Genomic DNA, 16,081 nt, shown 5'->3' with positions numbered 1-16,081 from the left:
GAGCAGCTTTGTTATATCTTATTCAAGTTTCGGGTCTTTAGGAGGTAAATACCCATTCGGTAACGGTTACATTTCGTACTTGAAAGGAAATCGCAATTTTCAATATTAAACAGATGCATGGTAGAAAAGTGAATGTCGTGATGAGTGGCTGTCATCACTGACGGAGCAATCATTGAGCAGATATATACACCATTGTTACTTTAAACAAATCACAACAAAGTGCAGGAAAGCACATTCATGCTATAGGCAAAACTAAAAGTCTGGCTACCTGTCATAACCAGAACGATCAGGATAGCTTCCTCATCAATCAGGCTTGCAAAGAAGGTACTAAACTTCATGTAGTTTACCAGGACTCTCAGTGCCACTTGTCCACGTATCGATCTCTTGTTTTCTGGATGATCTGTTAAAGTACTTGTCTGGATATTAACAATGTATGTTAACACAGAGTGAAATGATTTGCTCTTTGAGAATAATTCAGAGGCCGCCTGCTTTTTCCATTAGTTCTGGTCGACATTTCCTAGAAATAGTTTAGCCTACATCCTGGCAGCAGGTTCTTTTGTGTGACTGCAAGGATTATTAATCCTTCAATAAATTATTAGAATAATAATTGTAATGCACAGTATAAATATATACATTGATCATTTAAGAACAAGCTTCTGACTGTGCTTCACCCCTCCTCCATCATTCACAAACTCAAATATGATAATAGTTTAATAATGGCTATAGAAAAGCAACAAATAGGCACTAACAACCTCCTGTTTTTGATCATTATAAAGTATTCCTTAAGAGCACAAGCATGTACTGAACCAAATTACTAAATACAAATGTTTTGCAATGTCAAGTAGACAAACATTTCAGGTAATACTTTCATCACAGATCTATTTTGTACTTGATACAGATTTTAGAATACAGATTTAGGAAAATATTTTAAAACCTGTTTTGCTCACAGCAGTCAATTTTAACCTCTTCTTATACACTTAAAAGCAAAGTCATTTTTATTGACATACTATTTTTAATACACACATCTCTTTTAAGATGAAGACCACTTACCTCCATTCAGCACCGGAAATTAAACGTTTTATATGTACTATGTGTACTTCTTTTTCAGGTATCTCTACAGCTGTAAGGACATAGTGTTAAGGAGAGATACTTCTGGGAGTCTCGGGTTCAGTATTGTTGGAGGCTGTGAAGATTCTAATATAAACCAGTTGTTTTTCATCAGATCTGTTGTTGAAGGGACACCAGCATACAACGATGGCAGGATAAGGTATGAGTTATCTGTGTAACTGTAAAAAAGAAACATAGGGCCTACCACACATAATTAAAATGCCATCTCAGATTGTTTTTCACTTGCAATTAGATTTGAATGTGTCTTAGTAATGAAAAACAACCCATTTCATCTGTACTGCCAATTTGTATGCGATGGAATCATTATAAAAAAAGTGTATATATCATTCTATACATTCTGGTGGGCCCAGAATTACTTGATTACCTCACTGTACTGTAATAAATGTATGTCTGTCATCACCCCAGCAACAGACTACAGCTGGTATCAGTGTTCACAAAGCATTTGGTACTTAGAATAAAACCTTTAAGGTGTTGCTTGCAGTGACAACTTATCAATGGTTAAAGCCGCAGGGAGGCATAATGGACTTTGTAAATTCCAAATTTAGCAGTCACTCAGATGCATTTAAGCCTTTGAAACCTAAAGTAACCAGTTTGGATATCAGGGTATGGTCAGGAATTTCTTCACATTCATATGTGACTTCATTTTACTAGAATTTTAACAGGACTGATTGATTATATGGCAGAGTGCATATCAGTATGAAGCCACAAAGGTGGAAAATGTGTTTGCTTTATTCTATTATGATGCAGTCATGTGGGAAAGGCAGTTACAGCTACTATGTTCTTCACTTATCGATACGCTGTATTGACAAAAAGAAGTCGTGTTTACATGTTACAGTATACGTAAATGGTATGTTGTCAAACTGCAACAAGATCTTGTGATCCAGCAGTTTATTGCACTCTTAACAAAACCCCTGACCCCTCTGCATCAACAGATAGGGCCATTTGCTTGGCAACATCCACCCCCATTGGTGTACCTAATTACCAAATCTCAGTCCATTCAGATCCCTAAATTTCTCTGGATGAGGTGATCAAATAATCCCAAACCTCCTTTTTTTTCTTTTAAAGTAGGACAAAACCAGTACTTCTCCTGAGGTTTCAGTGATGCAGAATGCATTAACCAAAAAATTGTTCTGCTTTTTCAGTTTTACAGCACAAAATGTAACCCAATATCCTTAAATTAAGGTTTTATTTCTGTATCCTTATTACAGGTGAACCAAAGGCTGGCTCTGCAGGTGCTGTAAATATCTATTTGTTATTTCACATTTCTGACACTTACACCATTGCACTCTTTCAGGTGTGGAGATCTGCTGTTGGAAGTTAATGGGAAAAGCACATCAGGAATGACTCACTCCTCACTGGTGAGGATGCTTAAAGAACTGAGAGGAAGAATCACATTATCAATTGTGTCCTGGCCTGGCAGCCTGCTATAGAAGACAAAGGAGTCATATTGGAATAATCTCTGAAGAGACCAACACCACTTTACGCTTAGTTTCTTTGTCTGGGGATCATCACAGGGTACCGAAACCTACCAGAAGCTTTATTGCTCCCCAAGGAAAGTACATGCAGAACACTGTAGGATTCTGTAACCTTTGAGGAGACATTACTGACCAGGGAAAAGACTGGGATCAGACACGTGTTGCCAATTACCTAGTTTATACATATTAGAACGTGCATTTGATTGGAATCTCATTTATATAAATGTTGCAGCCTGATACTACTGATTCAAGCACTTGTGTTTACTTTTCTTTATTTTGTTATTTTAAATTGCCTTTTAACAATGGCTCAATTGTCCATATTGGAGTTAAATTGTCTTTATATGTTAAGAACAGACTGACACTTATTAATCATTAAGCATATTAATCAATGTTGTATATTTCTGACTCCATTACAACATTCTTATACAACCCCAGTAAATGTGTTCATATAAATTTGTGAAAAAGTGATGTTATCATGGGGGCCTTACTGATTTTCATTCTCTTTGCTGTACATTTCTGTGGAAGTTAGACTGTGGAGGAATTATGTATCTGGTCTGTCGACTTTTGGTTGTTTTACATGCTTGAGCCTGTGTAACATTTCTGATGGTACCTTTGGTAAAAAAAAAAAAAAAAAAAAAATTAATAATAAAAGTTCTTTAATGGATAATCATTTGTGTGTTTAAAGTAACTCAATGAAAACAGAAGCAGCACACTTGCACAAAGAAAACAAAATTCAAAACTTTTTTTTTTATTCAACAAATTAACATTTTCTTGGTGCTCAATGCAACAAACAAACAATATTTTAACACAATTCTGAAATTCTGAGCATTGCAGCAAACTTAAAAATTAGAAACAAACTGGCACTTTCAGAACACACATTGTAATAGTATTCCTAAGTAAGGAGCCCAAGAACAGTTAGTCAAGGCCTGCAGCTTCTGAATGGTCCTGCTCAGGAGCATGATCATCACTGGCTTCCTTTCCTTCTTTACTTCTTTTAGACTTCTTGTGTTTGTGTCTTCTATGGCCATCTCCTTCCTCGCTATCATGACCTCGCCTGCTGCTGCTATAAAGAAATCAAACAAAATACTTTCATTTTTAAATCCTCCCATCTGCATTGTATGGTCAGGAAAACAGTTCTCAAACTGTATTTTTGTCCTGTAAATTCTCCAGCCTAACAGATCTGTCAGCTAAATTCCTAATACCGCACCTACAACCTGTGCAAATTCACAGAATATCTGAGTGAGATCTGCAACTGTAATTCAGACCTAAAGCCAAAAGATGTCAGTTTAAACACAGCTTAGGCTATGTAATTACCCATAATTAAACAATCCATTACTACAAATTATCAAACATCTTACTATGCCTTATGGTAGGGTGGGCGAACAGAGCGTGATCGGGTTCATCCGCTATGAGAAGGGCAGTGTGCTGTCCAATACAACTTTGTCCACTACACATCTGTCTTAAAATATTTAAGTACAGTACACCCTCGCTATAACTCCCTTCACTATAACGAACCTGGCCGCTGGACCCCAAATAATTTTTTTTTTTTAAAAAGGTAACATTGTAATGTATGTGAGGTCTGTGAAGTGCAGGAATGATTGGAGTAGGAGGGGCTGTGTTTCACATCGGACAAATTATTATTCTTTTTTAAATTCTGAAAGGTAGTCAGTAGTGTGCAAAACGTAAATCCAAGATGTCCACCTGGCAGGAAATGTAGCTGAATTTGGAGCATAAAAAAGCATTTACGTTTTAAATTTTTTTTTTCCCTTTTTATTTTAAAATCAGATATGTTTAAGTAAAAACTACTGATAATAACCTATTTGGGGGTTTGTTTGTTGAAATCTAAACAACATTTGACCACCCTACTTACGGAAACTTGATTTGATGGTAAATGTACTGTATCAGATCTAGGACTGAATGAAACCCTTCCTGTGTGCTGAAAACTAGAAATTTCTAAAAACTGCCCCATTGTGTTTTATATGGTTCTTGGTAGAATAGGCTCTTCGCCCCATTTTGATTGCACTTTATTTGGTTGCACAGACACCTGCAGGCTTTAGGACTGCACTGCAGGAGAGTCAGTTGTGAAATCGTTTCCAGTGGGGTTCTGGGGGATCTTCCTTTGGGATGACCTTTGAAAGTCAACCCTCTTCTTATCCTGAGAGAAGAAACGGGGGTGCAATACCTCCGAGATGACTTGTGCCGACTCTCTTCTTTGTCCCGATGTCTTCTTTCTCTGTGTCGGTCTTCCTTCTCCCTGCTGCTTCTCTCCCTGTGACGCTCATAGCCTCTCTCAGCATACTCTCTGTACCTGAACCGCTCCTCATCACTGAAAACGGAGCAAAAAAAAAGAAATGAAGCATGTAAAACATTCAAACGAACAATACTGTAGCCCTACACATCTAATGCGTGGTACAAAAGTTTTTTGGCGCTACAATGTTATTTAACTATTATCCTTGAATGAGATTGACCTTCAATTATTTCTAAATGTAATAATTAAGTATATTTTCTTTGTTCATCAGGACGGTATTGCATGCTTGTACAATCCCTCTAAAAAATAAAAATCCACACAATATACAGAGCTCTGTGCTACATTCAAGTACTTTCATTTTATTATTTTGGTCAGAAGAAAAGAAAGGTCAACTATCATTGTGTCTTCAATACAAAAGTACATGTTTTAGACCTTTTTAAAGTCACTGCTGAACTCTCGAAAGAATGACATTCTATATTTGCAAATGTATAATCCTGCGGAAACCTAAAATCAACTTCCCTTGAAGCATTAAGCCAAGGCATTTCCTCAATCAAAAGCAAAAACCCAAAAGGTAGTAATTTCATCTTATTTTTCCAAAACACTTCATTAATGACTCAGTACTTGTTAACACAACAGAACTGGATCTATAACAACCTGACCAGCCCCTGCAACTGAGTTGCACACCCACTGCAAAAGAAACTCATCCCTTTCATTTGCTGCCAATTTGAAGGTGCCTTATCAGAAAATATGGAGACCACTTGCTTGGAAGCCCATATGCTAAATAAACAACATCAGCCATAGATTAAAATGTGCATGTACACCAAATGGCTGAATATTAGCTGGATAGCCAAAAAAGAAATTGTTCAATAGAAGTTGAAAGAGCAACTGATATATTTCATATCAATAAATAACAGATCGTAACACATTTCCAAACAAGCTCTGCATTCAGTAGGATTAGCTCCTCATTTCTAGTCCCTACTTTTTTCAAACCTTTCTTTAAATATTTAAAATCAAGTCGTTATCCAAGTCTGTGCTACAGAAAAACTACCCCCCCACCACCCCCCAAAAAACAAAACAAAAACAAAAACAAAAAAAACACACACTACCAATATGGAGCCTGAGCTTGTATTTTACTATGGCGATTAATGGTAGTCTGTCTAATGTCAGCTTGAACGATAACTCCAGGATCTTCTAAATATGTTACAGAACCACTGGAAGTTAAACAGTCAGCACCTCAAAAGCAAAAGCAGTACAAATGGCAGGTGTTGTTGTACATGAAGACCTACGTAGAAGAGAGGAGCTGAGCAGGATGAATTCTATGTGTTTGACTGCTGTAGCATAAGATATAAGCCGTGTTCCTAGTTCAACGGTGCACTACACTGAAGAGCAGCAAAAAACTGACGTTAGTTTAACATTTTTTAAATACATTAGTTTTACCCAAAACAATCTCTAAATTAAATCACATATGCAGATAGTTTAATTAATGTATTTAATTTTCTGTTTTTGTTTGTTTACTGCTGCGTCGTAGTCCGTCTGCTTTATTAAAAGCAGATACGAGGAGTCAGTTAGCCAATTGGCTGTATTGTCATCAACAGGCTTTCCAATATTGTCTTTGCCATCTGATATGTAGAGCTGTCAAAAACCTTAATAACATGCACTTAAGGTCTGTTCTTAAGGGTTAATAAATACTGCTATAGAGATGCCGAGCATTAAAATGCACTGCAATGGTAAACTGAACACACAGTATACGACAGATTTAATATGCAGGTCACAATACAACACCTAGTGCCAATGGACTATTAATGATGGACTACTTTGTTAAGAAAAAATACAGAATAGGGAGAGTATGTATTCCTAACAGCGGTACAGCACTTTCATTCCTATATCACAAAACAAACTTCCTGTCTGTCAGTAACATAATACCCATATTTCTATTAAAAAAAAGAAACTATGACATTAAAAGCAGCTATTGTTTTGAAGGGTTTGCCAAACCATAACACACCAGTTTGGATTTGCAAAATCAAAATAACTATTTCAGAAAAAAAAAAAAAAACTCCACAGGCTTTGCAATTTTTATAAAGTTAATCACTTTACAATAACGGAAACTCACCACACTTTCGTATGTATGTATGTATGTATGTATGCATGCATGCATGCATTCCCTTCAACTGGAATTCTCCTTTTGTTATGGACTCATTGCAAGGTGTTTTCTTTGGCTCATGCTGACAAATTAATCCTGTTGCTATACCTGTCATTTGTCAGCCCTCACTGCCATGTCAATAACCAGATCTTCTGAATTAAGGGCCTCTCTGTTGTTGCTACAGCCATGTGGCAGCAGCTTTTTTGCAGATGGCCAATAATTTAATGACATAAAAACCTGAGCCCTCCCTTCAGCTTCAACCCTAAACCCCACCACCATCACTCCCTCCCTGCTCTGATAGTTCTGGCAGGCAGACTTCATCTAGCCTGGAAATTATTAAGGTTCACTTCAAGCAAGTCTTGAATGACCAGCTCTCTTTTTTTGGAGTCTGACCAAGTTGCCTGCAAAACAGATGTTGAAACTGCTTGGGTTCTTGAGAGCTGACCCTGTAATTTGTAACACACATACACACTGAAGGCCGACAGAACCACAAGTACCAACATCTATACCATAAAAGAAGGGGGTGGGGGGGGTCTTGACTGTTTGTTTATTTTGAGTATATCGAGAATAAAAACAACTATTCCTTTTAAATATACTAAATATGGTGATGCAAAGCATGTTTACACTATCAGCACAGCTTATCCACACTGGACGTTGCCAGGTGAGGGCCCAGTGATCCTGGAGTAACACAGACTCCTTGTACTGCTCTCCCTGGGTGGAACTACACTTAACATTCAATAGAACAAAAAAGGGAAGTAATGACCACCTTAAGAAATTATTAATTAAATCAGCATTTTATAAAATCAATTTACCAAAACAAAAGCGAAAAGGGGGCCTCCAAACATCACAAATCAATATTAAAAATCACATAGCATTGAAAGAAGCATGTCAATATTGATTTGACTTTTATAAGCCTTCGGGAAAGCTTCTCTTCTCAGAAGACCAATGTTTAGTCATCAAACTGATTTCATTCATGCAAGGAATGCTAACTGCCTCCAATTGCGATGACATTTACATACATTATTTTCTTTTCATGTGGGTTGTTAGGGGTACAGCTATCAGCTTTTTGTGACTAAAAACAGACTCATAAGCCTGTCATCCAGGTCAAGCAAGGCCTCTGACACTTGTTCTTAATATAGATCTTCTGCTCAGAAAGCAACATGATCGGCCGAGGATAACGCTGAGCAACAAAAAAAAAAAAATCAATCTATCACCATTTACCATTTCAGTGACAGCTTACCTCTTTGTATACCAGGTTTTTCAGATTGCCACAGGCTGGTATAAAACGAACTCTGACGCACTTTTGTCATTCTGTAATGCGTCTGTTGGTTTAACTCATTTCTATTCATAACCAACACTGTTTAAGCCATTTCACTTTCAGTTGCATACTGAATGCAGCAGTTGTGTTTTGAATGTAAGAGTGTGGTACTGCACCATCAAGTTCAAATACACTACATACTGCGAGGATCTCTCTCTCAAATGAGCCTTGACAAAGTTCAAGGACTAATGCTGCACTTGATTAGATTCTGTTCAGCAAAATATTTTTATAAAAATGCTTAAACAGAACTATTTGAATTGAACATTAAAAAGGTATTTTTATTATTATTAATTTCATGCAATGCCTCCCTCTCCTTCTCATCTCACCGATTGGCTTCTGTTAACATTAAAATGCACCTTCTTGATGAAGTGTTTTGTATTTAGTGTTTATCAAAGACAAAAATAAGACATTTTATTTCTCATACAGCTACCTTATTTTCAAAATATGTACTATTAAATATACCTTAATGCACATTCATTTAGCTGTATGGGACTTAAAATACATTGTAAACAAGGTATTAGCAATAAAACATGCTAGAATAAATACATTTTCTGAAAAACTCCAACCTGATTCCAGTTTAAAACTGGTTTACATGCAGAACGTAGAGAATGCATTAATCGATTCTTTGAACAGGCAGCTTGAAGTAAATTAGATTGTGAATATAAACAAGATAATTGACTACATACTGTTAACTTCGATAAGGAGGTGTCCTTTGGTAGTTTTCTGAATTAGCAAATTGCTTAAATATAGGCAGTCAATCTACTGCTCTGTAAAAATATTAGCTTCACCAGTTTCCAGTAGCTGAGAATGCACATTGACTAGAAGAGCTATGAAAATGCAAGGGTGGGTAGGTTGGAAGACTAAGCAAGATGTGGAATCAAAGGGAGCAAAGACATCCCTGCAGGACTAGGGCATTGCAGCTTTCTAAACTCCTGTCTATACACAAGGCCCAAGTCTGAATCTATTTTCGGATACATATGAAAGGAGTTTGGCTTTCAAAGATAGACTCCAGGTGGAGAGCTTTCTTCAATACCTTTAAAACATTACAGAACATGCGCTGCATAGGTGGATGTATTGACAGGATTAAAGAAGTGGGTGAAAACTCTGCTTGTTTTCATCTTCAGCGATTCCATTTTTAACTCCTCGCTACACACAACCTCCTCAAATACTAGAAAATGTAGTCAGATACATGGGGTATTGACTTTCTATGCAAACCCGTTTGTTGCTAAAAGTAGTAGTGACACTTGACACGAAAAGACTGTCAACTTTCTTTCAAAAACTCATGGCTGATTTGAAAAAAAAAAGTTATTGTATGCACAACGTCTTTTTAAAATCACAACCAGTGTGCTCACCTATTTGGAGCAAAATAATTAACCCCAGTAAGTGTTTTAATGGTGCCCTGAGGTACTGACCTGTTGTAAGCCATGGAGGCGGGACTGTGATCCCGTTCTCGCTCTCTCTCCCGCTCATGACCTCTCTCTCTTGGACGCTCTCGCTCACGCTCCTTCTCTCTGTCCCGCTCCTTCTCTCTCCTTGAATAGTATTCCCACTGCTTGGAGCTGTCAATGATATTAGACCACGATGCAACTGCGCCAGCGAGATGGGGATAGCCTTGGAAAAGGGGTTAAAGGGGGCATACAATAACATTTCAAAACCTCTGAATTGAATGTACAAAATGTGCATTTCACACCAGACACAATTAGAAGATTTGAAGAACCAACCCAACTTTTGTATCACAAAATAGTTTGTGAATGGAAGTAGAGCAGAACAGATGCCAAATCTTTACAATGACTCCCCTTAACAGGTAAAGCAAGTCAAATGCAATTCTGCTTCCTAAAACTAATCCTTAAAATTGTAGTTTGTTTGTTATCTTTTGGGAATATCCACACAATAAGATCATATTGTAAACGAAAGTTTCTTCAACTATGAGAACATTAACAAAAAATCCCAAACACAATTAGATTTCTAAATAATATTTACCTATAATTCCAAACTGATCTGAGCAGCTAGAAAGACCTAACTGCATTGCTAATTTACTTGGTTTCATGAATGATATCTAGAAATGAACAACTAGTTTGACTGACCAGATCTGTCAAGCTGAAGTAGATGTAAAATAGCCAGCAAAATGATTTATTTATTTATTTATTTTGCAATTTTGTGACAAGACTTTAGACTTTTTAGTCAAATAGATTCTGTTAGAAAAGGAGGCATAGAATATTACAAGCTATTCCCTGCAGTTTTTTTTTTTTTTTTTTTTTTTCTGGCAATCATACCTATCTTTTCCATCAAATTTATTACACCAGTTTTTCTTTCCATGCACGGAAAATATAATAATGAAACCAACTTTTAATACCAATTAAGCCACAGTCAATCTGTGTTCTCACATTACTCAACGACTCACTAAAATTCAATGTTCACATCAGGATGGAGACAATGAAAGCCCTTGCAGGTGTTATTTTCCCTAAATTAATTCTTAGTGCAATTCCTCCTACCTAGCTCATCAGCCATTTCTGAAACTAGTGTTTTCTTGCTTCCTTTTTAAAAGCAGTGAGGCCAACTGGCTGCAGTACTTACTTATGCATTTTAGTTAGATCTGTCCAGGAAGAAACGAAGAACTACTTGAAAAAACATAATAAATCCAGTGGCAAGCTTTTCGACTTGAAAACATTGAAAAGACATCTAGTCTTAACATTTGCCATGGAATTTATCAAGTTTCTTTTAGTATTTCTAAAAGACACAAGCAATATTTTTACCACAAGTTATCAACTGTTGTATAACTTTACATCAACTGGATACATACATGTACTTTGAACAATGCTGAGCACTTACCAGGGTTAAACGGATACGGTGGAACTGAGCGACCATCATAGCTTCCTGCATGTCCACTAAAAATAGAAGTGTAGAACAGCCGTAAAACTATTATTTCACTCTTAACAAACTTAGGTGAATTAAAGGAGGGCTTTCTTTTAGTATATTGCTCTACTGGGTTAAAAATAAGTGTTGATACACATTCAAGTGCATAGTACATAAGTTTGAGAATACAATTACTGGTTTCTGTATATCACCATATGACAATAAAAATGTCATTCATTTATTTGCTCAAGAGATTAGGATACCACTGTACCCCATCTGGAAAGGACAGCAAGGTGGCAGTTAAGCATTTATTTGTAATGAGATCAGATAGAAACAGAATGTGAAGATTTGCAGTGAAAAAAAAAATACAAATCCAGTGCCAATTTGTTGATCATATGGATCTACACCTGGAACTATAAATTATCATTCATAACGTTAATCCAAAGTTCTTCAATGAAAGCTCTCTTGTCTATCTGTATGTGGTGTCTAAGTATTACTGAACTAAAGCAGTTTGATGTAACGGTTGCAAGTCCAAATTGGTTGTGCATCAGCTAGAAAACATTACTTGAAATGTAAAAAAAAAAAAAAAAAAAAGTATAAAACAGTTCAGAAGAATGGCATTGCTTGTTTATTGTTAATATATTAAAGCTAAACTGTGTAAGAAAACATGCACAAGCCAAGGAAAGAAAGACAAAAAAAGCAGAATGTATGTAGGGCAGCAGACTGAGAAAAGCTAGAAACGATGAAGGAGGATGATCATTTAGGAATACTGGATTTAAATATATTAACAGTACAAGTAATTCGTATCCAACCAAGGAAATTACATATGGAAGTCTAAATCAATAGTAGATCAGCCCCTGGTATAAAACTCAATACATTCATGTTTAAAAAAGTGAAGGTAAACCGGAAGCAGCAAGCTATAGCTTAACGATCAAAGACTTGTTCGAAATTCAAAACACGTTTGATGTGACTGGCATGATTTCAAGCCCCAACATGCTGCTCACGGATCCAAGCAGTTCTTATGCTCGTCTTGGCAGAGCAGCCACGCTCGTTGCCCATTTGGTTGGCTCCTTTCCCGCTTCCGATTAAAAACTTCCACACATCCTTTATGTGCAGAAATAAGGTGAGTAAACCCTTCCAAGAAAACTTGCTTCCAACAGGTTTTCTCTGAATCCATTGTTCTAAAAATACCCTGGCAAATCAACTTCACATTTAGCAACTATTGTTCTTTCAGTGGTAGCCAAACTTATGTAGGTAGTGTGCAAATGAGGTACTGGAAAGACATGCTGGTCTATTTTTAAAACTAATAAAAAGAGCTTGCTAAATTGATGTGTTCCTTCCTGAAGGGCTGGCAAGTATTATAACTGTTGAACAACTAATTTACCCTTAATTAATTACAGCAAATTTCTTGAAACACTAATAGTGAAATTTAACTTACAACTTGCACACCATGCATCGCACCATAATTGGCAATAGCATATTGCTTCATCTTCATATAAGTATACTGTTAAAACACATTTGTCTTTTTTAAATTGCATGCTTCATAAAAGCATAATGGGTAAACGAGAATGATACCTTTCACTGCGAAGCATTCGGCATCAGAAAGAGGATCGTCTTCTGAACTTTCACTGAACACCAGAAGGGTTTGGGACTTTAGTTAGAAGAACAGACAGTGTGCATTATTCTGTTTTCTAGGTTGTATTTACTTGCTCTGATGAGGTTGAGAAATATCCAGCACTGTTTACTGTGGTTGATCTAGGATTAAAAAGGTCAAACTAGTATCTGGGTTTGAGAAATTGTACATCAAGAGCGGCAGCCCGGACTCAATCCTGGCAAAATAGATTTAAATCTAGACTTACGGACAGTTTTGCGATTATCATCATTGTATTAAAATGCTTCGAAAAATAACATCCAGCTGTCATGCTGATCCAGAGAGAATGGGAAGTTAAGGCACTGAAGAACAATTTTAAGATTTGTATGCTTTGTATTCACTTCATGTTTATTCACCCCAAGTGTTTTAAACCACAGGAGGGAGAGTTTAGACTGAACTGATGGAGGAAAATAGGAAATAATCCTCAGAAAATAATTTATTCAGATCTGGCACAGTTTATAAGGAAATTGCTTGGAGGATGTTTTGTCTTGCTTCAACAAGCTGGCAAAGTGTCCAGGAAATTAGAAGAATCACTGAAGTTACTTTATAAGACTGAAAATAAGAAAGATGGCCAATACTCAAATCAGTATTTCCTTCCCAGCGAGGAACTTTCAACTTTATAAGATTATTTTGCAACAATCACTTTAATCTTACCTGTTGTGCACTTTCATTCATTAAGTAGGTCTCAAAGGTCCAGTTTTGAAAGAAACTAAACATGTATTTGTTATATTAAAACATTATATATGGTACTACACTTGGCTAAAGAAATACCTGTCTGCAAACCATGCTGTCACTTAAAGTTGCATTTGTTTGTTCACTTTACATAGAGCAGTAGTCCCCAAAGTAATTTTGGCACGGGAAAAATCTTACTGTTTGTTCTTATCTTATACACTGCCTTCTCCTTATACACCGCTGGATGTTGTATAATACATATATCATACATATATATATATATATATATATATATATATATATATATATATATATACACACACACACACACACACACACACACACACACACACACACACACATACACACACACACACACACACACACACACACACACACAAGTATCAGGCAGTCGTTGTGCCTGCTGCGATTATTCTTTAAATAATTTACATAAAATGTGCAATGCAAATATTTTTAAATAGCATGTTTATACAGAAAACCATGAATAAACTAAAAGAAGAAAGTGTAGATAGTTCTCGCTTTGTTTCAATCGAACAAATTTGTTAACACTACTGTTTTAAAGATCGCTCACCTCCAGTACAATTATTCAGAGCAAGTGGATTTGTAACTAAATATACTACGGTATTTCCCTTGTCTGGTGAAATAAAAAAAAAATTACAGGAGATAGAAAATAAAATTCTAAAATACTGAAATGTATTATTTCTCAATAACAGTTGGCGAAATTCAGTGCTTACTAACACATTAACAACCCACCTCTGCTCACAAATGATTGGGCAGCTGTCAGATCTTTCACTTTCCCTTTGGCTATTCACTCGCCTTCAATTTTCATGCAGAATACCGTGAACAGCCTCTGCTTGATTATGATTGGACAGCTACGTAAAACTTGGCAGATGTTTGACTCTCCTATTGGTTAAACTTACAGTCAGTGCCTGCACCTGAAACAGACACAGTTTATGACCCACCCAGCTAACTTACGATTGGGCTACCGCAGAGACAATGCAGATATTCAATTGGTTGATCATATTGCAGAAGCCACTCAAAAAAAAAAAAAAATGTTGTGTACATACAAGCACAGCAAAAGCGAGCAGCACCATCAACAGACTGCTGTGGCGCGTTTGTTGGAAAACATGTTTAAAGCTTTCTTTATTTTCCCACGCTACGACGGCCAGAAATGTGTTCACGACCCACAATTTAAGGCAAGCTGCGCGGGCACCACTTTGAGGACCACTGACAGAGGGTAAAATTATTCCCACCTCTTATTTCCTGTCATTAACCAAATAGATGTTTCTGCTATTGACTGATATGCTTGTGATATGACTCAGAAAATGCAAGTGTAACAGATATCATGAAAATAGAGCACAGGAACAGATAACTTGCTTTACTGTAAAGTAATAACAGAAATATCAAGTTTTAAAATGGAAATTCATGTTTGCTGTAAAATGTGTTTCTTTCAAAACTGCACATCTGAAACCTACGTAACTAATGGAGGTGCAAAAAACCTTCCAAAACCTCTGCTTTGCTACAACTACTTTAAGATAACACATTCCAAATGGGAAAATTAATTTTTGGGTACAGAAAACATAAAATGCTATAAAAGCAAGACGTAGACTTGTATTGGAACTTCACGTAACTTTTACATTGAAATTTCCATGTTTTACATAATGTGGTAATTCATGAAAGATACTGTTTTCTGTGTTTACTTTTAAGCTGTATTCATAAAGCACATACCTCACATAGAACACCAGGAGTTGTCCAATTAATAAAAGGAAAATAATTTGATGGAAAACATTAGGGATAAAAATATAAGATTGTTTGTGTACTGATGGTCAGTAAATGTCTCTCTTTTATATAAAGCACAGTATTAAATTCATAAGACAGCAATGGGGAAGCACCGTTAGTCAACTGATCATCAGTACATATACAATCACATTTTTATACCTGATGTTTTCCACCCAATTATTTTTCCTTTTATTAATTGGACAATTCCTGGTGTTCTAAAGTGAGGTATGTACTTTAATTTGTCTGATCCAATTTAAACAAATACTAACCATATGGTATCAGATATGTTACTGATCAAGTTACTTAATTCAGTTTTTCTACAGAGTAACATTAAATTAAACCTTGTTATAAATCCTTTTAGAAAATTAGAACTACAGTAATACTGTATGTCTTGTAACAGGAGGATTATCGTGCTAGTCAGCACTCACATATCCGACCATATAATATTTTGTGCGCCACCCCCTGGGAGCTCCCGTCCACGATTTGAAATGGAATAATCTGGATTCGAAATTGCGATCTCCAGGCTATAGGGGGCATCCTGCACTCCAAGCAGAGCATCTTTCCTGGATGTGCCACTTGGGAGCCCCACAGTACATACTTTTAAATCTGGTATGTATTGTAGCAGTATGTTACACACAACAGCAAAATAAAATCAAAATGTTACCCATGCACAGAACTGCTTAAAAACATAGGCAATGCAATTTAGCACCTTTGGCAGCAATTACACCTATGAGTCTGTTGGGATAGGTCTCTACCAACTTTGCACACCTAGATTTGGCAATATTTAACCATTCTT

General features: G+C 36.4%; 2 protein-coding genes across 10 annotated transcripts in view; one reads left to right on the top strand and one right to left on the bottom strand.

Annotated features, from left to right (window-relative positions):
- The window catches only part of LOC121319995 (E3 ubiquitin-protein ligase LNX-like), a 58,251-nt gene extending 54,987 nt beyond the window's left edge, over positions 1 to 3,264 (top strand). For 7 of the 8 annotated variants that reach the window (XM_041258074.1, XM_041258064.1, XM_041258046.1 and 4 more), the window contains 2 exons: positions 1,109 to 1,267; positions 2,423 to 3,264. In XM_041258074.1, the coding sequence (XP_041114008.1) occupies positions 1,109 to 1,267; positions 2,423 to 2,558 (295 nt within the window). In that variant the 3' untranslated portion in view covers positions 2,559 to 3,264. The remainder of the gene's footprint in view (positions 1 to 1,108; positions 1,268 to 2,422) is intronic. The other variant, XM_041258095.1, reaches the window with a different exon arrangement.
- A 166-nt stretch (positions 3,265 to 3,430) lies between these two features.
- LOC121320017 (pre-mRNA 3'-end-processing factor FIP1-like) overlaps positions 3,431 to 16,081 on the bottom strand; it is a 48,554-nt gene continuing 35,903 nt past the window's right edge. For both annotated transcript variants that reach the window (XM_041258127.1, XM_041258135.1), the window contains exons 14-17: positions 11,139 to 11,194; positions 9,722 to 9,920; positions 4,786 to 4,929; positions 3,431 to 3,666 (exon numbers count right to left, since the gene is read on the bottom strand). In XM_041258127.1, coding sequence (XP_041114061.1) covers positions 3,519 to 3,666; positions 4,786 to 4,929; positions 9,722 to 9,920; positions 11,139 to 11,194 — 547 coding nt within the window. In that variant the 3' untranslated portion in view covers positions 3,431 to 3,518. The remainder of the gene's footprint in view (positions 3,667 to 4,785; positions 4,930 to 9,721; positions 9,921 to 11,138; positions 11,195 to 16,081) is intronic.

Source organism: Polyodon spathula, chromosome 1 (assembly GCF_017654505.1).
Source record: "Polyodon spathula isolate WHYD16114869_AA chromosome 1, ASM1765450v1, whole genome shotgun sequence".
NCBI classification, from domain to species: Eukaryota; Metazoa; Chordata; class Actinopteri; order Acipenseriformes; family Polyodontidae; genus Polyodon; species Polyodon spathula.
This window is presented reverse-complemented; position numbering and strand designations above follow the sequence as displayed.